This window comes from Uranotaenia lowii, unplaced genomic scaffold, assembly GCF_029784155.1.
Source record: "Uranotaenia lowii strain MFRU-FL unplaced genomic scaffold, ASM2978415v1 HiC_scaffold_243, whole genome shotgun sequence".
Lineage (NCBI taxonomy): Eukaryota > Metazoa > Arthropoda > Insecta > Diptera > Culicidae > Uranotaenia > Uranotaenia lowii.
Genome location: NW_026598139.1, coordinates 6,672 through 32,367, shown reverse-complemented (window position 1 = coordinate 32,367; position 25,696 = coordinate 6,672). Strand labels below are relative to the sequence as shown.

At 38.8% G+C, this 25,696-nt stretch overlaps 1 protein-coding gene across 1 annotated transcript; it reads left to right on the top strand.

Moving 5' to 3' along the window:
- The first annotated feature begins 128 nt into the window (after window positions 1-128).
- Window positions 129-24,523, top strand: LOC129759685 (lysine-specific demethylase 6A-like). The gene is made up of 9 exons (XM_055757196.1): window positions 129-303; window positions 8,271-8,625; window positions 8,691-9,303; window positions 16,046-16,589; window positions 16,881-17,695; window positions 17,904-18,472; window positions 18,536-18,745; window positions 18,955-19,081; window positions 19,513-24,523. The coding sequence occupies exons 1-9, from the start codon at window positions 210-212 to the stop codon at window positions 19,945-19,947; spliced, it is 3,762 nt and encodes a 1,253-aa protein (XP_055613171.1). The 5' UTR covers window positions 129-209; the 3' UTR covers window positions 19,948-24,523.
- Window positions 24,524-25,696: the final 1,173 nt, after the last annotated feature.

Genomic DNA, 25,696 nt, shown 5'->3' with positions numbered 1-25,696 from the left:
AACATATGTATATGTTTAGAATCTTTTATGAATCTGAATCTTGATGAAACCTTCGATTTACAGTCTGAACCATGATGGTTTACTAACCACCTTGTGTTTTTCGCTTTTTCCCCACTATCATCCGCAGGTCGATCAAATCATTCCAGCAGTTGCTGTACGTCTGTCCGGACTTTACGCGTGCCAATGAAGTCCACCTGCGTCTTGGGCTTATGCTCAAAGTGAATGGCGACTACGAGCAATCCCTGAAGCACCTGCAGCTCGCCTATTCGGACGCGTCGCCGTGCACCTTCGGCAAACTTGAGAGTAAGTACCTTCCTACCTATTATAACCCGTAGGCAGCTTTCACCTATCCATCCGGCAGTTTTGGTTTTTCGAAACCCTCCTAAGAATTTGTGTGCGAAGCGGAGTCATTGGAAGGACAGGTCATCATGAGATTAATTGTGTTCCATTAGTTATGCTAAGGAGTTTGAAGACGGAGACTCAGAGAATTATCGTTTTTTTTTTTAAATAACATTAGTACTCGAATAATTTTGAATTGTGTGAATCATAGAATTAAATGATTAATCAAGCAAAATATCTCGAAAGCCTCGAAAATGTCGAAAATTCATTCATTTCTTCAGGTATCAGAATGGGGGTAGGCTTAATAGCGGTGCATTACTATACTAAATTTACAGAAACCGGAAATTTTCGAAAAAAAACATCAGACGCAGACAGCAGTACTCGAAATTAAGTTTAGATTGGTGGCTCAATATTTAAAAAGATAGAAAGAACGTCGGAATAATCACAGATAAATTGATGCAATTGAAAGAGTCTTGACATATGTAACAATTGGGAGATCCTCAAAAGAAATTAACGTTACATTTGTTTAATTTAAAATGTAATGATTTCTATTTTTTCAAAAAAAAAATATAACACAATTAAATTTTTTTGCAAATTTGTTACTTTATATAAAGATTTTTTTACTTCGAAGTCAACGTTTTTCGTTTTTCGACGTTCACCGAAAAACGTCGATAACTTCGAAGTAAAAACAATCGCGGTGAAAACCAAAAACTTAAAAGGTGAGATAAATTCACTTTCATCGATAGTTAATATCTTTGTATTTTTTTAAGAGTCTGGTAGATCAAACTTAGTTGATTTGGGCATAAAATAAGCCTTTTTAAGAGATTCTTTCTTTTCTTGAAAAAATCTTATTCTATACTCAAATCAAATAATATTCCAAACATTAACAAATTCAAAGATTTTAACCTTTGATGGAAATAAATCATTATGTTTTTTAAGTAATCGACAAAAATCAAATTTTCGGATGTTTTTTTTTTTATACAAACTTGAACCGAGATATAGGTATGAAATTTGGCTTGGATAAAAATCAAATTTTCGGATATTTTTTTCATACAAACTTGAACCGAGATTTAGGTATGAAATTTGGCTTTAAAAAAAACTGCAATATTTACACATTGCGGACCAAATATAAGATATCTCATTTTTTCGCTTGCCGCTTGTAAGCTCTATTAAAAGCACAATTCAAACCTTATGAATCTAATAATGAAACCTCGTTCTACAAAATTAAACACAACACTTTCTGTTACTCAGATATCTATATTAAAATAGCAGAATTTTGTTAATTGATATCTTTTTTTTCTGGGTAAATTTTTCGGCTATCAGTCAACTTAAATAGCAAAGACGGCTATTGATTTAAGATCCAACGTTTCGATCCTTATAGGATCATCATCAGGGACTGTAATTTTAGTATATGTTAACACATTTTTATAAATTAGTTCACTAATTATGAAAATTGCTTACCGAAAAAATGTCGTCTTTTTGTTTTTTTTGGATTGATTCGGCTGATCAGATAAAGCTGTCTTGTATATCTGTTACAATATTTTTCAAATTAATTTGGATACTGTTGGAATAAATGTTGTGTTCACTTACTGTGTACAAAGTTTTGCGGCTGAAAAACCGTTTTGTCCTACAATTTTTGGATTTATATTCACCAGCATCTGAAAGTTGTCACACAGTTTTCACTTTCACTTTCCAACTGTTTTTTTATCTGATCACGACGAGTGTTTATTAGGTGGTGTCTATTACATGTTGTTGGGTGTGTGTGTTTCTGTATTTGAGTTTTTATGTTGTGATTCAATTTTTCATTTATTCCAACAATATCCAAATTAATTTGAAAAATATTGTAACAGATATACAAGACAGCTTTATCTGATCAGCCGAATCAATCCAAAAAAACAAAAATACGACATTTTTTCGGTAAGCAATTTTCATAATTAGTGAACTAATTTATAAAACTGTGTTAACATATACTAAAATTACAGTCCCTGATGATGATCCTATAAGGATCGAAACGTTGGATCTTAAATCAATAGTCGTCTTTGCTATTTAAGTTGACTGATAGCCGAAAAATTTACCCCGAAAAACACATTTAACAGTCGAAAATCGATACCGTTAATTGATTTCTGAAACATAAACTGCCGAATTTTGGTGTCTTTAATGTATTTTTAATGTTGAACAATACACTGGGAAAATAGATAGAATTTTGTGCAGATTTTTTAGGTGAAGATTTTCCTTTCACAGCAAGTATTCTTCATAAAGAATCAATTCCACAGTAAAAATCCTGTGGATGATTTTTTAAAATTAAAAAAAAAAGGGTTTTTTTGGATAAAACAAAGAACTCAAATTCTACCTTTTATTTGTGATTTTCAATTGAATTAACAAGCAATCTTAACACATTAAGGAACGTGAAGATGACAAGAAACACCGAAATTTGGCATTTTATATCTCAGAAACCCTGTAGCGTTATAATTAAGTATTTGTAGTTGTTAAATTTGGTGCGTGTAATGATTGGGTTAAACCGAGCCAACATTAGATGTTCATAATTAAGAGTGTAACCTGTCAAACGAAAACACATGTGCACGTGAACAAAGAAAAAACAAAACAACATTGCACAGCAAAACAACTCACCGTTTCTGTTGGTGTGGCGTAAGCCGTTGCATCCCGTAGCCGTAACCTATGAAGGACCGCATCGGCGGGAGGTGAGCTAAAACAATTTGGATAAAAACAGATCGGATGAATACCCATTTATCTTAATACTCAGGCAACGGTTTGCTGAGGATTACGCTACAACATCCAGCCCCAACGATGCACGTCAAGTCAAGCAGAGCCGAAAGCTGCAAACTGTGCTGGTAGAACCGGTTTATAAATGCAAACGGCCCCAACAGGGTGAGTGGCAAAATAGAGAAGGAAAACTTTGAGAAAAGGAGACACAATGTTTGTTTTCAACAGGGCCGTTGTTGCAGAGCCGAGTGTCGTTGTTCGGGAGCTCAACGCACTATTGAGCCCAGCTCATTTTTTGGCCAAGCCGGAAGCAGACAGCGGAGGTGCTCCGGGCAGTGGTGCGTGCCCGTGGAGCAGTGCAACCAGGCAGGGTTGCCAGAAATGCTGTGATAGTCGATCCGACGCAAAAGCTGTGATATTCCTGTGCCGAACCGAGCTGTGATATGATTGTTGTTATTGTTTGGATGTTATGGTAGGAAACGGGCCCGTGAGTAGAAATTATATTAAGCTAGCCTAGGTTTTTAATGTGTCGAATAAGTAAAAATGTAAATTGCTACAGATTTGGGTTTTGCGTGTTTGTGTTTCGGGTAAAAGTTAGCCGTGCAGCACACACTGAGAGTCAGTGGTGCTCAAACTGTTTCAACCCCTATACTAAATATCACAAATTTAGAATTTTAAGTTACCGCAAATGTTGTAATCAATTTTGTAGAATAATGTTTGACACTCAAATTCAGTCCATTCGAGTTATACATTCTTCGAAGTGTAGCACACTGTTGGCAAACGAAAAAAAAAACAGTATTCATCCGTAATATGTTAAGGTCACAATCTGTTGAATTCCTCAATAATTTATGTTGATTGTAAAATTTATTTACAAGTTCAACCTTCTTCTGAATTTTGAATCTGCATTCTTAATCTGAATTCTGAACCTGAATTAAAAATTGCGCTTTGAATCTGTATCCAAATTTCCTTACGATTTCTGAAATGTACATAAAAAACGATTTTCGAATCTTATTCCAAATAAGAATTTTATAAGCCAAGTTTTAGAACACTCATTCATGAATCTATTATGTAAATTCTGGTTTAATCTAAATTCACTATTAAAATTATGCATTTTTAATCCTTATTGTGAATCAGAGTTAAAAAATGAATGTACAAAGAATGAATCAGAATTTTCAATGATGGATTGGCATTTCGAAGCTTAAAATTTTGAAATATTGTGTAAGAATTAAGTTTAAGAACTTCGAATTTGAATATAATGCAAAACTTCTTTTTTCAGGATTTCAAAGCAGCTTTTCATTCATTATCTCTTATGATTATACAAACTGAAAATCAAGAACTCTGAACTGGATACAGAGTTAGAAATACGAAAAAAACTCCTTCTAAAATATTAAATCTTATCCATTTCATCTTAATGTTATGTTTAAATTTTTGAAGAGTTTAATCACATAATCTTGAAATGATCTTACTTAAAGAACATAACTTTTACCGATAAATTAAATTAACATTTTATATTTATTTTCAAATAAGAAAAACTTAGTTTCTCGCTTTTGTCCTTTGCAGGACCCAATATTTTAATTGACGACGACAAACGCTTCACAAATTTTTATTATTTTTAATCCTCTTTTTTTAACCGATCATGGTTTCAATAGGTTCGAATAAGCTAATTTCAAGTACATATAATTTTAATGTGTAATGTTAGCTTAATTAGTATTTGCATTGTGCTTTCAATATTTATAACAAAATTTGGAATTCCTTATTTTTGTTTTCATCAGTTTCATATTTGATCATTAAAGAAATCACCTATTTGTTAAACTTATCAGTGATGATAAATTGAACATGTTGTATTTTAAATATTGAAGTTATTTTTTAAACTTCAATCAATCATGATCTTTTGCAGCCTTTTATGTTAATAACGGAAAAAATTTGAGTATAATACTGAATTTAATCTCTGACTGTGATCCTTCGCACTCTTGAAATATTTTTTTTCTCTTTAAAATTCACTTTTCAAATCATGAATATTATTTCAAATTTAAAATGATACAGAAGATTTTTTTTATCAACTCTTCAATTGAAAATTGATTTCTGACCTGATCTGAAATTTATTTTAGAATTCGAATTTAATTTCTTTCGAATTATCTATACATATATAAAAATGAATGTTTGTCTGTCTGTCTGTTCACTATAGAGGAGTGGCTCCCAAACAAAAGTAATAAAACAATGACATATTTTAAACAATTTTCGGATACTACTGAGCCGATCTACGTGAAATTTGGTGTGGATCCATTTTCAAGACCGGGAATGGTTTTTATTGTACTTTCAATTCTCTCCAAATCCAAAAAGTGACCCACACAAAATTAACAAAAATTTGACACGATTCAAACAAATTTCGAAAAGTACTGAACCGATTGGCGTGAAAGTTTGTGAGAAGCTGTCTTCAAGACCGGGAATGGTTTCTATAATACTTTCTAACCTCTCCGAATCCAAAAAGAGGGAGCTTAATTTTAATACAATTTGAACAATTTTCGGAAACTACTGTACCGATCAACGAAGAATTTGGTGTGTAGCCGTTTTAAAAAGAGGAAGGCTCTCATAGAAAATTAACAAAAAAAAAAAAATTTACAAAAAAATCATAAAATTGAGATACGTCAGCGTTTTGACAAAATGAGATGATTTATTGAACTCAAAAATAAATTTTTACAAAGTTAGATGATATATTCTATTGATTGGCGCTTCCTCTTTTAATGCATGAAGACTCTCATTTTCAATAAATATAACATATCCACAAAACCAATGTCTTCGTGTTTTCATGAAGTTTGGCACTTATTGGTTATGTATAAAGTTTGCCTGTATCTAAATACTCCCCTGCTTCAAAAAAGGGCGAATTTTTTTACTCAAAAAGTTTATTGATTGTATTGAATATTCTCCATTTGGTTTTTCTAAAGGGTGGCTCCTTCAACCTTAAAACCTTCAAGTTATGTTCAAGGTTCAAAACAATCTAGAAGCTCAAATGTCATGAAAAATAGTTCGGTTTTGAGTAATGTTAAAATTTAATCCAAAAAGAAGTTAATTCTAATTAAAAATAATTTTAAATAACTTATTTTTTTTCCCTGAAAGGGGTAGCAAAGCACACCGGGTCAGCTAGTTTATTTATAATTTATTTATAATTATTTCTACCTGAAATTTAATTTCGAAGACCGAATTTTCCTACATAATCATCAAAAGTTAAAATATTTTCCAATTTTTTTTCTACGTTTTAAAACCTATAAGTTGAGTTTCAAATTAGAAAAAACTTGAAAATTTCAAATGTAAGTCAAAATGTTATTTCAATATTTTAAAATATTCAATTTTTCGCACAAATATCCTTCCTGATGAAATCAAAGCGTTTAGAAGCAAACAGGTTGATTTATGTGAGAGTTCAACTTTTTTCCTTAGTAAATGTATAGTTTTGGTGTAGTTTTTGTTGTAGTTTGAGGTAGATTTTTTATATTTAAAAAATTTGCCGCCGCCCTTGGCGTAGAGGATAGCCTTCAAGTCTTCTAAGCCAGGGGGTATGAGATCGAATCCCGGTCACGGCATACATAGTACACTTTCGGTGGGTTGGTGGTTGTAGCATTTGTAAGATGCAAAGCCATCATATCCTCGAAAGATGTACGCTTAGAGTTAAGAAAAAGGAATCTCTTCGAGGAAACATCATGTTTCATTGAGATCCTGTATGTGTTGTGTTCGTTTAAAAAAAAAGAGACATTTTCCAAGAGCAAGCCATTCTGGGACAAAAGGCTAGAAACAAAGGGTGAAGTTTGAAGGAAAAAATAAAAGGAGAATAGGGCGAGGGCCTAGGGAATTGAATGAAGGCTAAATTTAATTTGTTTTTGTAGTTAATTTTTTTTAGTAGTATTAAAAAAATTAGGCCTAGTTTGGGAACATTTGATAAGTTTTGGCTTTGTGAAATTTTTAAAATACATCCTCTTTTTTCGTATCAGAATCGTCATCATTTTTTTCGATTCGAAACTTATCAAGAACTAGAATGTTGTTCTACGTATCTACCTGCAAATTTGAACCTGTGGCAATAAAACGTAAAAACCAAAAACAAACCCCTGAGCCAAGTTACTGCCTATGCCGGGACGAAAAAGGTCAATAAGCTTCCACCAGAATCCCTTTGCTCGAGAAGATTATTTGCTTCCATTATTGGTTCTATCAATTATTATATTGGGGTTCCACACATTGTAGCAAATCTGTTCTGCTGCTGCAATTCCGAAACAAACTGGAACCGAAGATCAACTACCTGCATCATCATATGCACCAGGGAGAGGCCTGATGATTGATGCAGTAAAATTGGGTTCTCTCGCTTTGAGGCTTTCGGCGTTCTTTTTCTTGGCTTTATTGGGTCGAAAAAATGTTTTTTAGAAGATTTCAACCATGTGCAGATGGTTTCGATGCTTTTTGAGAAGGGATAAACTCCCGACATATGTTTTTCGAGAAGCCAAATTTGTACTTTTTATTAATCTTTTCTATTAAATTTACACTAATGCTTGTTACTATCTGTTACAACAGAACATAACATCAAAAATATTAAAATGTATTTTCCTGATATAAAAAAAACACATGGGAAAAAAGATTTACAGTCAACAGATATGTCTAAATCCTACAGCTCAAGAGGTCTATTTGGCTTTAGAGAAAAGTAGAAAAAGGACGATCGTTTCGTAAGGAATGCTGCGCATCACAGATTCGACTGATCCTTTTTTCTCTCCCTCCATCTTTCTCTGGGGAAGGTTATAAAAGTCCTGATGATTGTTGCTGGAGTTGCTCGTTTTGGTGCTGTTTTGGTTTTCAAGGTTTCATGTGGTGGCACAGGACCTTATTTTTTTGTTTCGGCATTCCTAACCAACTAGTGTGGTTTCGATCTTCGGGACGGGTGGTGAACTGAACCATTTTGTCTTGCAGCTTATTTCGTCTTGTTCCGATTGAGAAACTTGGTCTCCAGCTGATAGTGTTTTAAAAGTTAATTTGTTGAAACAATGGTGGAGTAGTGATCTTTGTGGTGACTAGAAAGTCAATTAAAAAATAAGGTTGGACTCACGGGAATTCTTGTTTTATGGGCTTTGATTATATAAAGGGTTGAAAACCACTACTGAAGTTACCTGTATTCTAAAACTTATATGTTATAAATTTGATACACATGTTTTAATGAGTCCTATTTCCATCTTTTTCAGTTCGCTTTCACATTGCCCACCTGTATGAAGTCCAGAACAAGTTCAAGCCAGCTAAGGAAGCATACGAGCAGCTACTCAGTGACAAACAGCTGACCCCGGCCCTGAAAGCCGACATTTGCCGTCAGTTGGGATGGCTCTATCACACCATTGATGGGCTGGGAGAAAAAGCACAGCGAGAACGGTTTGCCATTCACTGTTTGCAGAAATCCATCGAATCCGAACCGAAATCCGGACAATCCCTGTACTTGCTCGGACGGTGTTTCGCGGGCATCAACAAAGTACACGACGCCTTCATCGCCTATCGCAACTCGGTTGAGAAAAGCGAGGGCAACGCAGACACATGGTGCTCCATAGGGTTAGTATGGTGATAGTACGGGATTCTGTTAATCTTTCTAACTTCGGTAATTCTAATCTTTGCAGAGTACTCTACCAGCAGCAGAACCAGCCTATGGACGCGTTGCAGGCCTACATATGTGCCGTGCAACTAGATAAAACTCATTCAGCCGCCTGGACCAATTTGGGAATTTTGTACGAAAGCTGTAATCAGCCGCGGGATGCGTACGCCTGCTATCTGAACGCCACCAAGAACCCAGACGGACAGCAATCGACCGTAGTGTCAGCCTTAACCACTGCCAGCAGTGCCAGCACAGCCACCAATTATAATAATACTTCAGCAACGTCAGGATCGAACAACACGAACTCAACACTTAACATCAGCAGCGCCAACAACACACTAACCTCAGGAGCAGCTTCCGGATCCACGCCGACACCACCGGGAGGAGCGATCAATTCGCCAACGGCCGGTGCGCTCTTCGCCACCCAGAAGCCGCAGAGCCTCGCCCAGAGGATTAAATTTCTCCAGCAGCATCTGGCACACGCACCTATGCCGAGTATTACCTCCAAACGGCGGCAATTACCGTCGATCGAGGAAGCGTGGAACCTGCCGATTTCAAACGAAATGAGCTCTCGCCAACAGCAACAAGCAGCGGCCGCCCAGGCTCAGCAGCGACAGTTTCAGAAGGGATACCCACAGGTAGGTTCGATTTCGATTTCATTTTAACATTATTGTAGATTACCTACCTATATCTATTATATTTGGAAAGATTAATTGAGCAGAGTGAAACACAGCTGAACCAACTTGGTTGAATGCTCGTCAAAGATTGAAAAGTTTTATTTTCCTAACAAACTAGGTAACTAAAGATACAGTGGTTACTATGCTTAGTACCATAGGAGTCGCTGCTTACTACGTCCCAACACTCCTCCCTAAGCTACGAGTCCTACCAAATTCTTGAATGCTTCATGCTTCAAACTCGTTAACGCCTTGGTGAAACCGTCTGCTGGTTGATCTTTTGTGTTGATGTAAGACAGATCAACAACGCCTTCTTCCAATGCATCTTTCACGAAGTGATACCGGATGTCCACGTGTTTCGTCCTCGGATGGTACCCTTGGTTCCTTGCGATACAGATGGCGGATTGATTGTCACATCGTATCGGGATGACTCGTTCTCCAAAAATCTGCAACAGTAGATGGCGCCACCAAAGAGCCTCTTGGATGGTTTTGGACAGCGCAAGATACTCCGCCTCGCATGAAGACAACGCAACAGTTGCTTGCCGCTTCACGTTCCATGACACAGCTCCTCCCATCATGGTGAAAACATAGCCAGTTGTGGATTTCCGGCTATCAGGATCTCCTCCCCAATCCGCATCTGAGTATCCAACTAGATGACCTCCTGCTCGGCTATACTCGATACGGTTGGAAACGGTTCCCTTCAGATACTTGAATATCTTCTTCACAGCTTCCCAGTGTTGGCGACCAGGGTTACTGCAGAATTGGCTGACCTGATTCACGGCGAAACTAATATCCGGCCTCGTTGCTTGAGCCAAATACGTCAGGCAACCAATTGCTTCCTTGTACGGAACCTCCTTCATCTCCAGAATTTCGTCCCTCGTGGTCGGGCACATCGTCTTGTCCAGCTTCGTACTTGGATCCATCGGAACCGAGACTGGGTGGCAGTTTCCCATGTTGAACCGCTGCAAGATGCTCTCCACGTACTGAGCCTGATCGATCCACAGTTTACCATCAGCTCGGTCACGGGAAATTCGCAATCCGAGACAAAGTTGGGCCTCTCCAAGATCCTTCATCTTGAACCGCTGACAAAGAAATTCCTTCAGCTTCTTCTTCAGGCTCGGGTCGTTTGAAAAAATTAGAAAATCATCAACGTAAACGGTGACGAAAAGCATTTTTCCACACGCCAGCTGGTAGTACAGGCAATTGTCCACCTTCGATTGCGATAAGCCAAACTCCTTCAGTGCTCCATCCAGTTGTGCGTTCCACACTCGTCCGGACTGCTTTAAACCATAAAGCGCCTTCTTGAGCAAACAGACCTTATTGCTCGTATCGCCGAACCCTTCCGGCTGATCCATGAAGATGACCTCATCTCCGAGACTTCCTTGAAGGTACGCACTCACAGCATCCATTTGCTCGATGTCCAAGTCGTGCTCCACTGCAAGCGCCATCAGATATCGGATCGTTGAATATCGAACCACCGGTGAATAGACCTCGTCGTAGTCGATTCCTGGACGTTGCGAACACCCCTTCACGACAAGACGCGCCTTGTACTTGTCGATTCGTCCGTCAGCATCCCGTTTGGTCCTGAACACCCACTTGTTGCGTATCGGTTTTCGGTTTTCCGGCAAATCAGCTAACTCCCAGGTTTGATTCTCCTCCAAAGATCGAATCTCCTCTCGCATGGCGGCCAACCATTGACCTCGGTCCGGCCTCGCCAGGGCTTCAGCGTAACTCACGGGATCGTCAGTAGCAACCAAGGATGTCTGGGGGGAATTTTCCAGGACAGTAAAAGGCGTAAAAGTAACATAATCGGAATACTTGCCTGGGGGTCGGCGCTCCCGACCGCTGCGCCTAAACTCTAGCTGCTGATCAGCCGGTCTACTAAGTTGCGGTGGGAGCGCAGAGTCAGCATCCTCGGATTGGGTAACAGATTCTTCCATCTGCATCGTTGTCAATTCCATGAAATTGACAGGATCTGGGCTTGAAAAATTGACCAAAGCTGTCGGCTTTCCCTCTTCGACCAAGATGACATCACGGCTGATAAACACCTCATTGCGGACCGGATCGTACAACCTGTATGCCTTGGAATCTTCGGCATACCCAACGAAAATGCATGCCTGGGACTTCGGATCCAGCTTCTTGCGTTTCTGCTTCACCACATGCGCCATCGCACGTGAACCAAAGACCTTTAGATGATGCAAGTTCGGACGTTTTCCGGACCATGCTTCCTCGGGTGTGATGTTCTCCAACGCTCTTGATGGACACCGGTTCGTGATGTAGGCTGCTGTCAAAATCGCTTCAGCCCAAAACTGCTTCGGCAATTTAGAATCGTTCAGCATCGCACGGGCCTTTTCCAGAAGAGTGCGATTCATCCTCTCCGCCAACCCATTTTGTTGCGGAGTGTATGGGCAGGTTTTCTGGTGCTGTACTCCGTCCTTCTCGAAACTCTTCCGCATCTCTTTGTTGACGTACTCGGTTCCGTTGTCGGTTCTCAACACCTTCAGTTTTCGTCCAGTTTGCCGCTCGACCCTGGCCTTGAACCGTTCGTAGGCACCCTTCACCTCGCTTTTCTTTCCCAAGAAATACAGGAACACCTTCCTACTGGCGTCGTCTATGAAAGTGATGACATAACGACTTCCACCAAGCGACGGGACTTCGATCGGGCCGCACAAGTCTGAGTGCACCAGATCCAGCAAACCTTTCGCCTTGGAACCACTTGAAGGAAACGGATTTCGAGCATGCTTCCCTTCGATGCATGCCACACATTCGGGTATCGTTCCGGACCATTTCAAACCGTCGACCATCGATTGCAGTTTGGTCATGTTCTGCTGACCGAGATGACCTAAGCGTTTGTGCCACATTTCTGCGCTTACCGTCAGCAACGAACCATCCATCTTGCGATTGAGTCGATATAGCCCTTCTTGATGAGTTCCAGAAGCTATAATGTTGCCACTCTTCTCGCGAACCTTACAGCCTTTGGCGTCGAACAAAACCGTCAATCCTTTCTGGCATATTTTGCTCACCGACAGTAGATTTGCTGCTAGTTCAGGAATCTGCAACACCTCTTGAATCTCGATAGGACCTTCGTTGACTTCCAACTTGACGAAACCTTTGGACACAGACGTCATCGAACCGTTGTTCGCTGTTCCGACCGGGTGAGAAAGAACTTGCTGCTTCACGAAACCGTCAGTCGAACGCGCCATGTGTGCTGTCGCTCCAGAGTCAAAGTACCACTCGGACTCAACAACGTTGCCAATCGAGAACACGCTGCACATTGCCTTGTTGTTCGCCGTCTTTTGGGGACATTTCGCCGCATAGTGACCAGATTTTCCGCAGATGAAACAACCGCCGTCCTTCTTGCCGTTATTCTTGCTGCCACGCCGCTTTGATTTTTGTGCGCTGTAGAGCGCGCCATCAGCACCACTCGACTTCGATACTGTTTGAACTTTAACGTCTTGCAGTATCTTAGTCTTTACCGCATCCGCCGTCAGTGCTGCTCCCGAAGCCTCCAATCCCATGATCATCGGCTCATAATTCGCAGGAAGCCCCATCAACAGCAACGCCGCCAGCCACGAATCGTCTACTCGGAATCCAATCCCGGCGAGCTTATGGACAGTGGACATCAAACTATCGACATATGATTCCACGCTTCCGCATTCCTCCAGCCGTATCGATGTCAATTTCCGCAGCAGACCGATTTTCCTCGTCAGACCGTCGTCCTGAAAAGCTCTTCGTAGCTTCTCCCAAGCTTCTTGTGCCGTTCGTGCGTCCTGAACTAGGCTGTAGTTCACCGACTCCAAACTCAGGCAAATTGTAGCGAGTGCCCTCAAGCTCACCTCCTCGTCGACATGTTGACCTTCTCCGGGACAAGCAGCGTACCACGTGCCTTCTCGAATTAATATCATTTTCATGCCGAACGCCCACGTTGAGTAATTCTCGCGACCTTTAAGTTTCTCCAGCGCCGGGAGACTGACTTGTCCGAGAACTCGAACGTTTCCGCCTGCGTGCGCTTGTGCACCATTCGAACCATCGCCAAATCCGCTGTTGATTTGCGAAGGATTTCGACCGCTCACTCCGCTAGCACCGCCTTGTGCTGCTGGACCGCTGGGGGAATCTCTTTCCAGAACCATGGCTTCTTGAAAACTGCTTGCAGAATCTTCCGGGCTTCAATTATTCAGCTGGGCTCATAACCAATTGAGCAGAGTGAAACACAGCTGAACCAACTTGGTTGAATGCTCGTCAAAGATTGAAAAGTTTTATTTTCCTAACAAACTAGGTAACTAAAGATACAGTGGTTACTATGCTTAGTACCATAGGAGTCGCTGCTTACTACGTCCCAACAAGATTTTTATGTTTTCGTCAGTTATAATATCCAGCTTAAAGCATCATATCAACTCTCGAATGGGTTGCGCTTTCGAATTCTCAAACATGTTTTCAGTTACAACGTTTTTGATAAGTTATACAATAATTGCCTTCTATCAAATACTTTGAAATAAGTTATGATTTTTGCGGTTTTCAGAAACCGACCTATGGTCATATGGTAAAAAAGCTTTTTTCAACATCCAATGAATTTATGAAACCAAAAAAGTTTCCGATTTAAGGATAGTTAAATCTTAGAATTTTTATGTATTGAGGACAAAATATCTATATCGTTTTTTGCATTGCACGATTTGTTGCACTTATGAAAACAACTTAAACTATCAGCTAATTATGAAATAACACTTTCAGAAACAAACTACGATACATTGAAAAACTCGGGAAATTGTTTTATGAAATTGTTCCATTTATTGCCGAAATAAAGCGCATAAAATTTTGGAAACCTCTTGCTGATATTTGTTGTCGCAAAATAAAAATAATCAAAATTTTCAAAATTAGTTCATTTTTTTATATTTTAATGAATCATTATCAGCCTAATAAGACTTTAATCATTTAATCCAAAAAGACTATTTGGCAATTTAATAATAATAATTTTAAGTTTAATCGCAAGCTTGTAAAGTTGTTGATTGTTGAAAAGCCTTAATCCATTTTCCCAATGTGCAAATGAACATATTCTAGCAAATGAACATATTAACGGAATTCATTTACTTCGCTCGGCTTTCTGACAGTGTTGCCAAATTGAAATATCTTTTTTATGGATTTTATGTTTTATTGACCCTGAAGGACATGGTCAGAGAACATCGCCAAATTTGAGGGATGAATGAAATCCGGTGTAAAAATCCTTATGATCAAATAAAAACAGACATCATCAAATTGTATTTTAATCTGTTAATTTTTTTTTATTGGTTTTTGAATACTATGGTTGTTAAAAAAATCTTTTTTTTGCAAATCCCAGTCCATTTGAAACAGCCCAAAAATTAGTATCATAATCATTTTCATGAAGTGCTTGGTTTCTGTACTGATTTTACAATGTGGCAACACTGCTCGACTACCGACCGCGGGCCCGGGACCGCTGCCGTTAAATTTCTCTGAGAGTAAAATGTAACCGGTTCCTCAATGCGCTCTCGTTGAATCGGTTCACCCATTCCACCCCACGACGGCGAGTGGTTCATTTCATTTCAACTTTCGACGTGCTCGGACGCATTTTGCCGCCACATAGTTCCTGTGTTCAATTAATTTTACTGATAGATTCTAGTGTTAATTATAATTAAGTGCAAAGCAATCTGTTAAGTTAAATTACTTCTAAGAAGCCAAGTTTTCAAACCAGTATCGTTATGTAAGTATATGATCCGGTTGAAACCATGTGGTGCCTTGCTTCCAAGTATATCATCATTAGTCGTTTTGAGGTTATGTAGAACTGCCTGCCGCATGTTCGTTTCGTTTCGGTCGGGCAACGACGTCTTGCTCTTCTGCCAGGAAAGGTCAAAGCCCTCAGCAAACGTGTGTAGAACCGGGCACCGGCAAAAGCGAAAGCGACGTCACGTCCTCGTGTCGTCATTACATCCAATTTTGCACGTTTTTATTTATTTTACTTTTTCGTGGGGCTATTTGGGTGTGCAGCACACAATGTGGTCGTTGAACTGGGTTGTTAAACCATGGTTTCGTTCGAGCTAAAGAACAATTTTCAACGCTGGATGAAAAAAAAAGAGATCACATCACATAATACTTTAAATCCTCAATGGAAAAATCGAATCCAGTATTTTTCAAATGATCGTAAATTTCACCAAATCGGGATTTACAAAATGGCTTCCACTCTGTGATCCTCTCGATCATATAGAACTCGTACACAGGCAACAAATTGATAAAAACCCATCCTGTTTGTTTTCCAAATCAAACTTTATATTTCGACCCTTGTTCGGATTCAGGTCATAAATTGAAACTCGAGAGATAAAAAAAATTAAAAACGCTAGAATAAAAATACAATTTTATATATTTAAAACTCAAGAATAATGAATGAAATAGGTTTTTCGATTGTTAGGGCTTTCAATAAATCTACCAAATATAATTTTCGCTTAATTTGGTGAAGGAAATATGCATTCAAAGGTTCACATGCGGTTTATCGATTCTTCATTCGGTAGATCGTCCCCTTTAACGGATGCTAGAGTAATCCACTGCGGTGGAAGGGCAGTTTTCGCTAACACCACCTTTAGATTGTTTCAATACGGTGGGGCTAGATAGTAGCTGCCTCTACAAAACATACCTAAAAAAAATTCGCTCAACAAACCAGCTGTGCTTTGCATTTACTCACCATTTTGTTTCTTTTCCACAGGGCAATCAACAATCAGCACAATTCCAGGGCAACAATGCTCCTGCCACTGCTGGAGGAAAACGTTTTAAGCAGGAGGACAGTCAGGCAGCCCGACCCGGGCCGGTACCGAACTTCTATCTCAATCAGCAACAGTTACAGATGCTGCAATATTTGCAGCAGAACCAAGCCAATCTCAACCCACAGCAGCAAAGTTTGCTTCAGCAGTATACCCATCAGTATCGGTTGATGCAACAGCACCAGCAACAGATTCGACTTCAACAGGCCCAACAGAGGAATCCTCAACAGCTGCCGCAGCAGCCGGGAGTTGCGCAGCCTAGCGCTAATCCTTCGATCCCATTCCCCGGCCAAGGAGGACAAACTTATCCTCAGCAGCAGCAACAACAGCAACATCAAATTCTGACCGGAACCAATGGAAGTTTCGGAACCGGCGCTGCTGGACAGTCGCAATTCAAACCTGCTACCGGATCCTTTTCCGGAAGCTTCCAGAACCAAACGAATGCTGCTGCTTTCACGCAGATCAGCTCCACCAATGCTGCTGATCTAGGTGAGTTATCTTGTCCAGCTTCTTAGGATCCGTTTAAAAAAGACACAAAAATAACCAATGTTCTCGTTGTGATCTGCTCGATTTCTTTATGAGTTTTCCACTCCATTAAACATTGGGAAATTAATGCAAAGTCTCTTTTAGAAGAGATTAGATCGTGTTCCGTGATTTTGATGTTTGGTTAGAATCGATCAACGCGGTTTCAACAAGCCCAATTAAATCAATTATTCGCTTTGATATTTTTAAGTTCATTCAATGTATTTTATGCATTTTATTTTGTATTTTTATTTCCAGATCAAGAACTGCAAGCCTTGCTCTCTTCCAAGGACGACACTGCCACATTTGCCGAGAACCTGCTGAAACAGTTCGGTTCCGATGATCTCGACATCAAAGATGTCAAGCCACTGGATCAAACGAACGGATCGACCATTCTGGCCGACTCAACCTCCAGCCTTTCGGATGGGAGTGTGAAATCTTCGGCCATCAAAGCTGAAGCCACGTCAACATCGGCTGGTTCCACACCGGCAGCCGCAGCTTCCAAGCGGCATATGTTGGCCAAGCATGACATCAAACTGGAACCGGTCATCAAAATCGAAAAGCTTTCGGAACCTAGCTCCAAACCTGGTTTCACCATCGACATGACGGCCAAAGAATTGCAGCAGGCAGTGAAGAAATCTGATCTAAAGGATGTTCCTGCTACAGCTTCGACACTATTCATTGATGCGCCTCCTCCTGCGCCACCTGAGGTCCCTACACAGCGTCTCACCCGGGAACAACTCCAGCCACCTACACCTTCTGTTTTTCTTGAGAACAAAAAGGACGCCTATAGTCCGCAGTTGCAGGAGTTCTGTCTTAAACACCCAATTGCGGTCGTTCGACAGCTCGGTGCAGCTCTTAAGTTGGATCTGGGACTGTTCTCAACCAAGACACTGGTCGAAGCCAATCCAGACCACAGCATCGAGGTGCGCACCCAGGTACATCAGTCGGCTGACGAAAATTGGGATCAAAGCATGAAGTCCCGGGTGTGGGCTTGCATTTCCCATCGATCGCACACCACCATCGCCAAGTATGCTCAGTATCAGGCGTCGAGTTTCTCGGATAAAATCAAGGTACGTTTCCACCCTGAAACACATTTTTAAAATCTCAAGATTTTTCTTTCAAATGATGCTTTGCTTATAACTTTCGTTCTACTGAATACTTTCAGTTTGAAGAAATTTAATTTTTAGCACTGATGATACGCATTTATTTATTAGCCAATTATATTCTGTGAAGGAATGATTCTAAAAATTCAACCTTTTATTTTACCTTTTTTTTCAGGAGGAGCGTGACAAATTGGCCGGCATAGTAAGCACCAATTCGGATTCAGACTCGAAGGATTCCATCACGAACAACAGCGGTTCGGGAGCCGGTTCCAATGGCAAGCAGCGGAAGAACGCTAAACTGAAAAACGGTAACAAAATGTTGCGCTTTGGTACCAATGTGGATTTATCCGACGAACGCAAGTGGAAACCGCAGTTGACGGAACTTCAGAAGCTGCCTCCGTTTGCTAGGGTTGTTTCGGCTGCCAACATGTTGTCTCACGTGGGGCACATGATTCTTGGCATGAATACCGTTCAACTGTACATGAAAGTCCCTGGCAGTCGAACGCCTGGCCATCAGGAGAACAACAACTTTTGTTCTATTAATATCAACATTGGTCCGGGAGATTGCGAGTGGTTTGCTACTCCTGATTCGTATTGGGGAGGCATTCAGGCTCTGTGTGAAAAGAACAACATCAATTACCTGCACGGTTCGTGGTGGCCAGCGCTGGAGGATCTGTATGCGGATAATATTCCCGTTTATCGATTCACCCAGCGGCCGGGAGATTTGGTGTGGGTCAATGCAGGGTAAGTTTACGACATGCGACTTGAGTTGGAAACTGGATCGTAATTTTATTATCTTTTTTCTAGTTGTGTCCATTGGGTGCAGGCCATCGGATGGTGTAACAATATCGCCTGGAATGTTGGTCCTCTGACGGCTCGACAATATCAGCTGGCTGTTGAACGATATGAGTGGAACAAACTGGAAAGCTACAAGAGCATTGTGCCGATGGTGCATCTTAGTTGGAATTTGGCCCGGAACATTAAGGTTTCGGACCAGAAGCTTTATGAACTTGTAAAGTAAGTAAAACGAATGATTATTTCAACTTCACGTTTAAACGTACCTACCAATGATGATCAAAATCCATAAAAATTACTAACTTTCGTTCTACCGAACTAAATTGTGTAGATAAAGGAATAACTGATTGCTTTGAAATGTCATTCACTCAACATAAGACCTTTGCTGAACAAGTCGTTTAATTAGTTTTTTTTTTCAAATATTTTCACAGAACCTGCCTAATGCAAACTCTCCGACATTGTATGCAAATACTCGAATACGTTAAAACCAAAGGAATCGAAGTACGTTTCCACGGACGAGGCAAGAACGAAGCATCGCACTACTGCGGTCAATGTGAAGTGAGTATAAAATCTATCGTAAGACAGCGCCATTTTTTAAATTCGTGTTTAAATTTCGTTTAGCCTTCAAAATAAAATATTACTAGTGCTGATTAGTTTTATTTGCACTAAGAATTTTGAATATTAATTTATCAAAGTAAATTTAATATAAGGTATCAAAATTTAGATATTTGTAAATTTACGCATTGTACAGTTATTTCAAAGTTTTGCTTCTCGTTTGGAACAGAACAGCTGAATAACGATAGGCTTCTATCTCTAACGTACAATGCCAAAGTAAAATTGGTTTTCGAGGCGTTCCAGGTCTCGCCGCTTCTGGCTTGGCCAGGGTGCAAGAATCCCAGACACCACCTTGCTTAGTACTTTTTACCTCATACTACAATGCGTTTAGAATCTCAAACATAAATCGAATGTACTTTGTTTTCTCCCATCAGGTCGAAGTGTTCAACATTTTGTTCATTCGTGAGCAGGAGAAACGTCACGTGGTACACTGCATGGGATGCGCTCGGAAACAAGCACCCAATCTTCAGGGCTTCGTTTGTCTCGAAGAGTACAAGATGGCCGAGCTCATGCAAGTGTACGACGCTTTTGTGTTACATCAGCCACCACCAGCACTGCCACCGGTGCCAGCTGCTGGAACCACTACCACCAACACAACCAGCAACAACAAACCGGCGACCGGCCAATCGCCGGGACAAGTCGTCGCCAGTAGCTCGACTACCAGTATATCTAGCGGTCAAGTTGTTGGTGCTTCCTCATCTGCCGTCACCATAAGTTCTTCATCGTCCAGTTCTTCGATAGTAAGCTCAGCGACGGCTTCTGCAACATCAAACAGTACAGGAACTGGCACGCCCATGCAGGTGTCGTAATGACCTTTAGTATGTAAGACGGAAAGTTGTAATCTTTAATTCGAAACTACCCATAATTGTGTGGAAAAGCGGAAATTTCGTCGAACAAGAATGAATTCGCTTTTTAAGAGACTTAAGCTTAAAATGTTAATCGGACCTAGATTTTCTGGGAAATTCTCACTGATTGGACTTAACAGATCCCTCCTAAAATTGAACAATTTGTATAATTCACGCTAAAAGTTTGTTAATATTATTTGCTACTGAGGTTTACACATTATTTTTTTGTAAATAAATGCACGGTATTGTACAACAAGTCAACCAAACAAAATTGACTTTGATAATTTGGGGTATGTCAGTGTTCTCCTCTTATTTCAGCACAGAAACAAGACAACACAGAAAGGTTTCTATAGAAATATTCATTGGAGTTTTTATAGATTTCTCGAATCCGTTTATACTTTAGTAAAATAGTCAGAACCTTCAACAGTTCTGGACTAAAGGATAAAGCTAAAGCTGCTTTACATTGACAAATTAACCTCGACAATTTTGTCAAAATAAAAGAGTTGTGCTAGGTTCACTGAAAAACATCAATCATTCTCTTTCTGAAACGGAATTGAATATGAAAAGCACACGAGATAACAATATAATTTAATTGTACAATACTTTATTTATGTCTGAAACGATCACTGCTAATCGATTTTACAAATTTATGCTACTGAAATAGAGATAAACAAATTTAATTTTGGCCCGAATACACGTTAAATGAATAAACAATAAGTAGTTTAATTTATTCCGGGCTTCAAGCCTTTGCCAATTTAGCTAAAGCTAGGCCTGATTTCATGAGTGCATAGATTCTTCCCTTAAGTTAATTTGAATCATTTTGGTAAAATAAGGAAGAATCCCAGAGAGAATCACTAATAGGTATATTTTTGTAACACCACAGAACAAAAACGTAATCAATAGAATGGATGTAGTTTTTGTTGTCAAAAATTCGTATCAAAAACAGGACAAAATGTGCAACAGTAATATAATCCTCAGGTAAAAAAAAAAACAAAAATAAAAATAAACCAGCTAGCCGCGTAACACAATAATAAAGTTAGTTAACATTTTAGAAACAGAGCAAAAGGACACGCAAATTTATCAAAAAAAAAAAAAATAAACACTTTCAAACGAGCAAGAACCAAAAACACAAACATATACATCTTGCAAAGATTATAATTTTGCCTTGAATCACAATAGAATCGCTTCATTTCCTATTTTTCATTCGAAACTCACTTTCACTCGACCACTTCATCTCACTCATGTCTCGGGAAGATCATCAGAAATAATAATTAATAACTACATGAAACCGCAACGGAGGAGTTTCAGATATAAATGCGCTTACCAAAAGTTGCAACAAACGGAGTTTTAAAGATAAGATTGAGCAAGTTCGTGAATACTTGAGAATACTGTAAGATTGGTGTGTTTCGTGAACACTATACAAACATAGATTACTGTTGAATTTCGCTGATTTTATTTTGGTTTGTCAGATAAAAAACTCAACTATACCACCGGTCTAGGCTAGATCAATTTATTTTTTCAAATTTTCCTGTTGATAAGTTTGGAGCGTTTCTGTGAAAATTTTTCTCGGGTGGTGTCGCTGATTGTCTCTGAAAATGATTTGATTTGATTTTAACTATTAGTGATGTCCCAAAACAATTTTTCTAAGGCATTAGGCAGATCACTTTCTAAGTTAAACATTTTCAATAGAAATCGCTGCCTTCGCCAAGATTTTCACAGCAATTTCCTCCAGTACACAAGACAACAGTAAACAACATGACGAATGATCTCAGTTATTATGGAAATTCAAAACGTTCAAAAAGCCCTCCTAAATCAAATCAACACTATATATTTCGACTCACCAATCAGTTTAGCTTAACTCTAGAAATATGTTCGACGAAAGCTGAAAATCGTAAAAGAAAATAATAGGAAATATTCCGGTTCGTTTTAGTTTAGACTAATTTGATGCGTTCGAAGGCTGTTGAAGTCTAAATCATTGAGAATCGTTTGTGGTGCGCGAATACTGGGTTTTTGGTTTTGAGGCCGGGTAATGAAAGGAGATAATCCACAAGGTGCTTTTAGTTTTGGATAAGAATTGAATGCAACGGTTTGTTTGCGAATATGTGTGAACGGTGAGGGTGGGTGTTATTTCTAATTGGAAACTAGCTTTAGGTATTGGAAGAGCTATATTAGCAATCTTCAATGGATTGGATTCCAATGAAAAGTATATACGTTTATCAGAGGAAAGAAGAGAGTAAAACAAATGAATAGAAAAGATTATGTTACGTAGTCAATGGTAAAGGAAATTAGGATAGAAAGGGTGTGTCATTTTAAGCATAGTATTTGTACTAGGAAGGGAAAGTAACAAATGGTTTAGTAAAGTTCAGCTAAAGCTTAGGGTTTGCTGTGCCTCCCAAAGTAGTCAGGTCATTAGAAGCACATATCTGATTACGCGGAAAATCACGTCATCTCGCTATCAGGGCCAAGCATGTTGACTGTTAACATCATTTCCACATTTTCCTCATGCATCATTCATCAAAACGTGCGACAAATGTGCTGGAATCGTCGAGGGGCAGCAATTCAAAAAGTCTACAAAATCTTTTCTTTTAGCAAATCAAAAACAAAACTCAAAATTTTTTCTCAAAATTGACCCCATTTAAAATAACCAAAAATTTCAAAATTGTATAGCTAAGGGTATGGGAAGGGAAAATGATTAGGAAAGGAGCTTTTGTGAGCCCAACATGTGTTTCGGGAATACATAGGCTCTCAAACTTGTATAAAGAAGCATGTGTTTGTTGAAAGATTACAAAACATTATCGCAATTAAGAAATGACCAGTAAATCACTGCCAATTAAAATAGAATTGGTTTCACCCGCTTTGGCTGATCGTTAGTTTAGTCTGCTAGTTCAGAATTCTGAACAAACGTTCCAGGGCCATAGGATGAAATCAATTCGCAAACCATTTTGTGAGAAAGGAAGGAATAGAAAATGGATATGTACAGATAAAAAGGACTTATCTCCTTTGTGTATAAAGCTGATTATAATTCGATTTATTCTTATTATTAATAACCAATTGGAAGTAAAACTTAATCGACATTTGCTACCAGGAAAAAATATCGGTAAAACTCGACTAATCCCCTATTTAATTATGAGAAAAAAAGATTGATCTATATTGCTAGAAACGATTATTAACCCGATAACAAGATTCAATCACAACATTGAAGAGAGTGAAGTAAAACATGTCTTTCAGCGTATCGTTAAGAGGATGAACGTTGCCAGCCGTCATTTGCAGACACACATCATTTTTCATCCAAATCAGACAAAAAAAGCACAGTTTCATGCTTATCAAACAAAAAAAAAACACCATCACATCACTCGAACCACATATTTTATACTTATCATTAAAAAACTTTTTGATGTTGAAACACAAGATTACTATAAATTGGATGTGCTAGTATTCGATGAAGTGTTAGCAAAGTATCTTGAAATATCTTCAGAAATAAGTTCTAAATTCCTTTTAGACTAACAGAACAATGAACAATGATTACTTTTTCTTCAAAATTCTACAACATATCGCTTCGTCGTGAACTGTGCATGTCTAATTTTAAATAATCTTGTTTAAAAGTTCGTTTCCAATAAAAAATGTACAGAATATAATAAATTTAAACTTATTGAACTTACACAAAAAAACACCGAAAGAGAAATATGAAATGAAGAAAAATTTACCTCAAACAAGAATAAAAGAAAAAAGATGTATAAACAGAATTGAAAACATCAATTATACACAAAAAATGTGGCAAGTGAAAAACATTATTAAATGCAATTTTGATGAACATAAGTAAGAACGTTGATTAATTTACTAATCAATGAAAAAAGTCAACTTTTAACGAAGATGAAACAAAACCACAAAAACCAATAGTTTGTAAGTTCAGGAACGAAAGCTTGAATAAAACTTATTTATAATTTATAATTGTAAACATCAGAGAAAAAAAGTAAAACGAATAATAATAAAACAACAAAAAAAAAATGATAATTAAAATTTAATTGTGTCTATGAAGAAAAAAAACTGCAGTCTCATAAAGTCGACAGCACATCATCAAAGACGAACGATTATCACCGACATGTGATACCATTGATTGGAATACGTTTCGGAAAAACAAAAGCAGTCGCGTTTCCATCCGAAGGACGACGGCATCAATTGCTTCATAACTGAATCACGTGTAAATCTTATTATATAAAAAAATATATATTATCTTATTGTAAGTTCTTTTAATTGATAACGCTATATGGGTGGAATATAGAAAACGTAACTAAGCTGCATTCGATTGAATGATCAAATCAATCGTGGCTTCATTTGTACACCATGATAGGAAAAGCATAACACGTCCGAACGTTTGTTGTTCGGATTGAAGGTGGTCAAACTTGCGTTTGTTTGTCCAAGCCTATAGTGCGAGTGGAAAATTTTCATTTCAAATGCATTCACGACACTCACTCACTTTACATTGGCAATACACAAAAAAGAGAGAATAAATAAAATTATTGTAGTAAGAATGAAAATTTAATCTGAAGTCTATTTTTTTTAAAGAATCGGAAAGAATTGTCTTTTGAACACAAAACCCTTTTTTTAGTTATTTATTGTTTAAAAACTTTAAGATATACTTTTACCTATTTCTGCAGGAGTAATTGCTAATTGTATTGTTGTACTACTGCATACCTAGTTAAAAGAATGTTTTAAAATATTGCCATTCTTAAGTTAAGGCTAAGTAAAAGCTACTGAAGCAATTCAAATTGCTATTTTTTTTATTCATACCGCCTCTATAAGGTAATATGAATAAGGGAAGCAACGGCTTTTCTATAGCTTTGACTTAGCTTGAATGGCATAAAGCATTTGCATATCTTGGTATGGGAAGCACAAAGAAACATTTTATTGTACCCTTGCTCCTGAACAGCGTCTCCAATTTTCACAGTCACAACACAAAAATCTATCAAATGAAAGGCCGAAGCTTAATACTGTACGTTTGTTTACGATGATTTTAGTTGAAATTCGCTTGTGTTTCTAATGATGATGACGTTAATGACTTTTACGACTTTCACTTTTTTATCGGATCGAAGTCTCCATCGGATCCTGAAAGATAAACTTCAGACCAAGCCCTACACGATCCAAAAGGTTCAAGACCTTACGGCGAAGCAGAAACAAGAACGGATAAAAAGAGCGAAGGAGCTGTTGAAGAGGGCCGCGGAAGGAAGGTTGAAGAATATCGTGTTTACCGACGAGAAACTCTTCGCCGTTCGTGAATAAGCAGAACGACAGAGTTTGGTTGCCAGACAGATCACGAAGCCATGCCGACTTGCTGACGGCCACCCGGCGACAGAAACCAGCATCGGTGATGGTTTGGGCCGGAATCACGCGTGATGGACGGACTCCGCCTGTTTTTGTCCCTGAAGGAGTGAAGATCAACCCAAATACATATCGGGAACTAGTTCTACAATGTCGTCGAACCGTGGGCACGTCGATATTTTGGTTCCAAGGATTGGGTTTTCCAACAGGACTCGGCGCCGGCTCACAAAGCGAAGAAAACCCAACTTTGGATTGCGCAACAGGGTTCATTTCGAGCTCCGAGTGGCCGGCGAGTTTGCCAGACCTGAACCCTATGGACTTCGATGTTTGGAGGTCGGAGTCTGCTCTAAGAAACATGAAGGTTTGGAGGTCCTGAAGCGACATCTCGTGGCAGCCA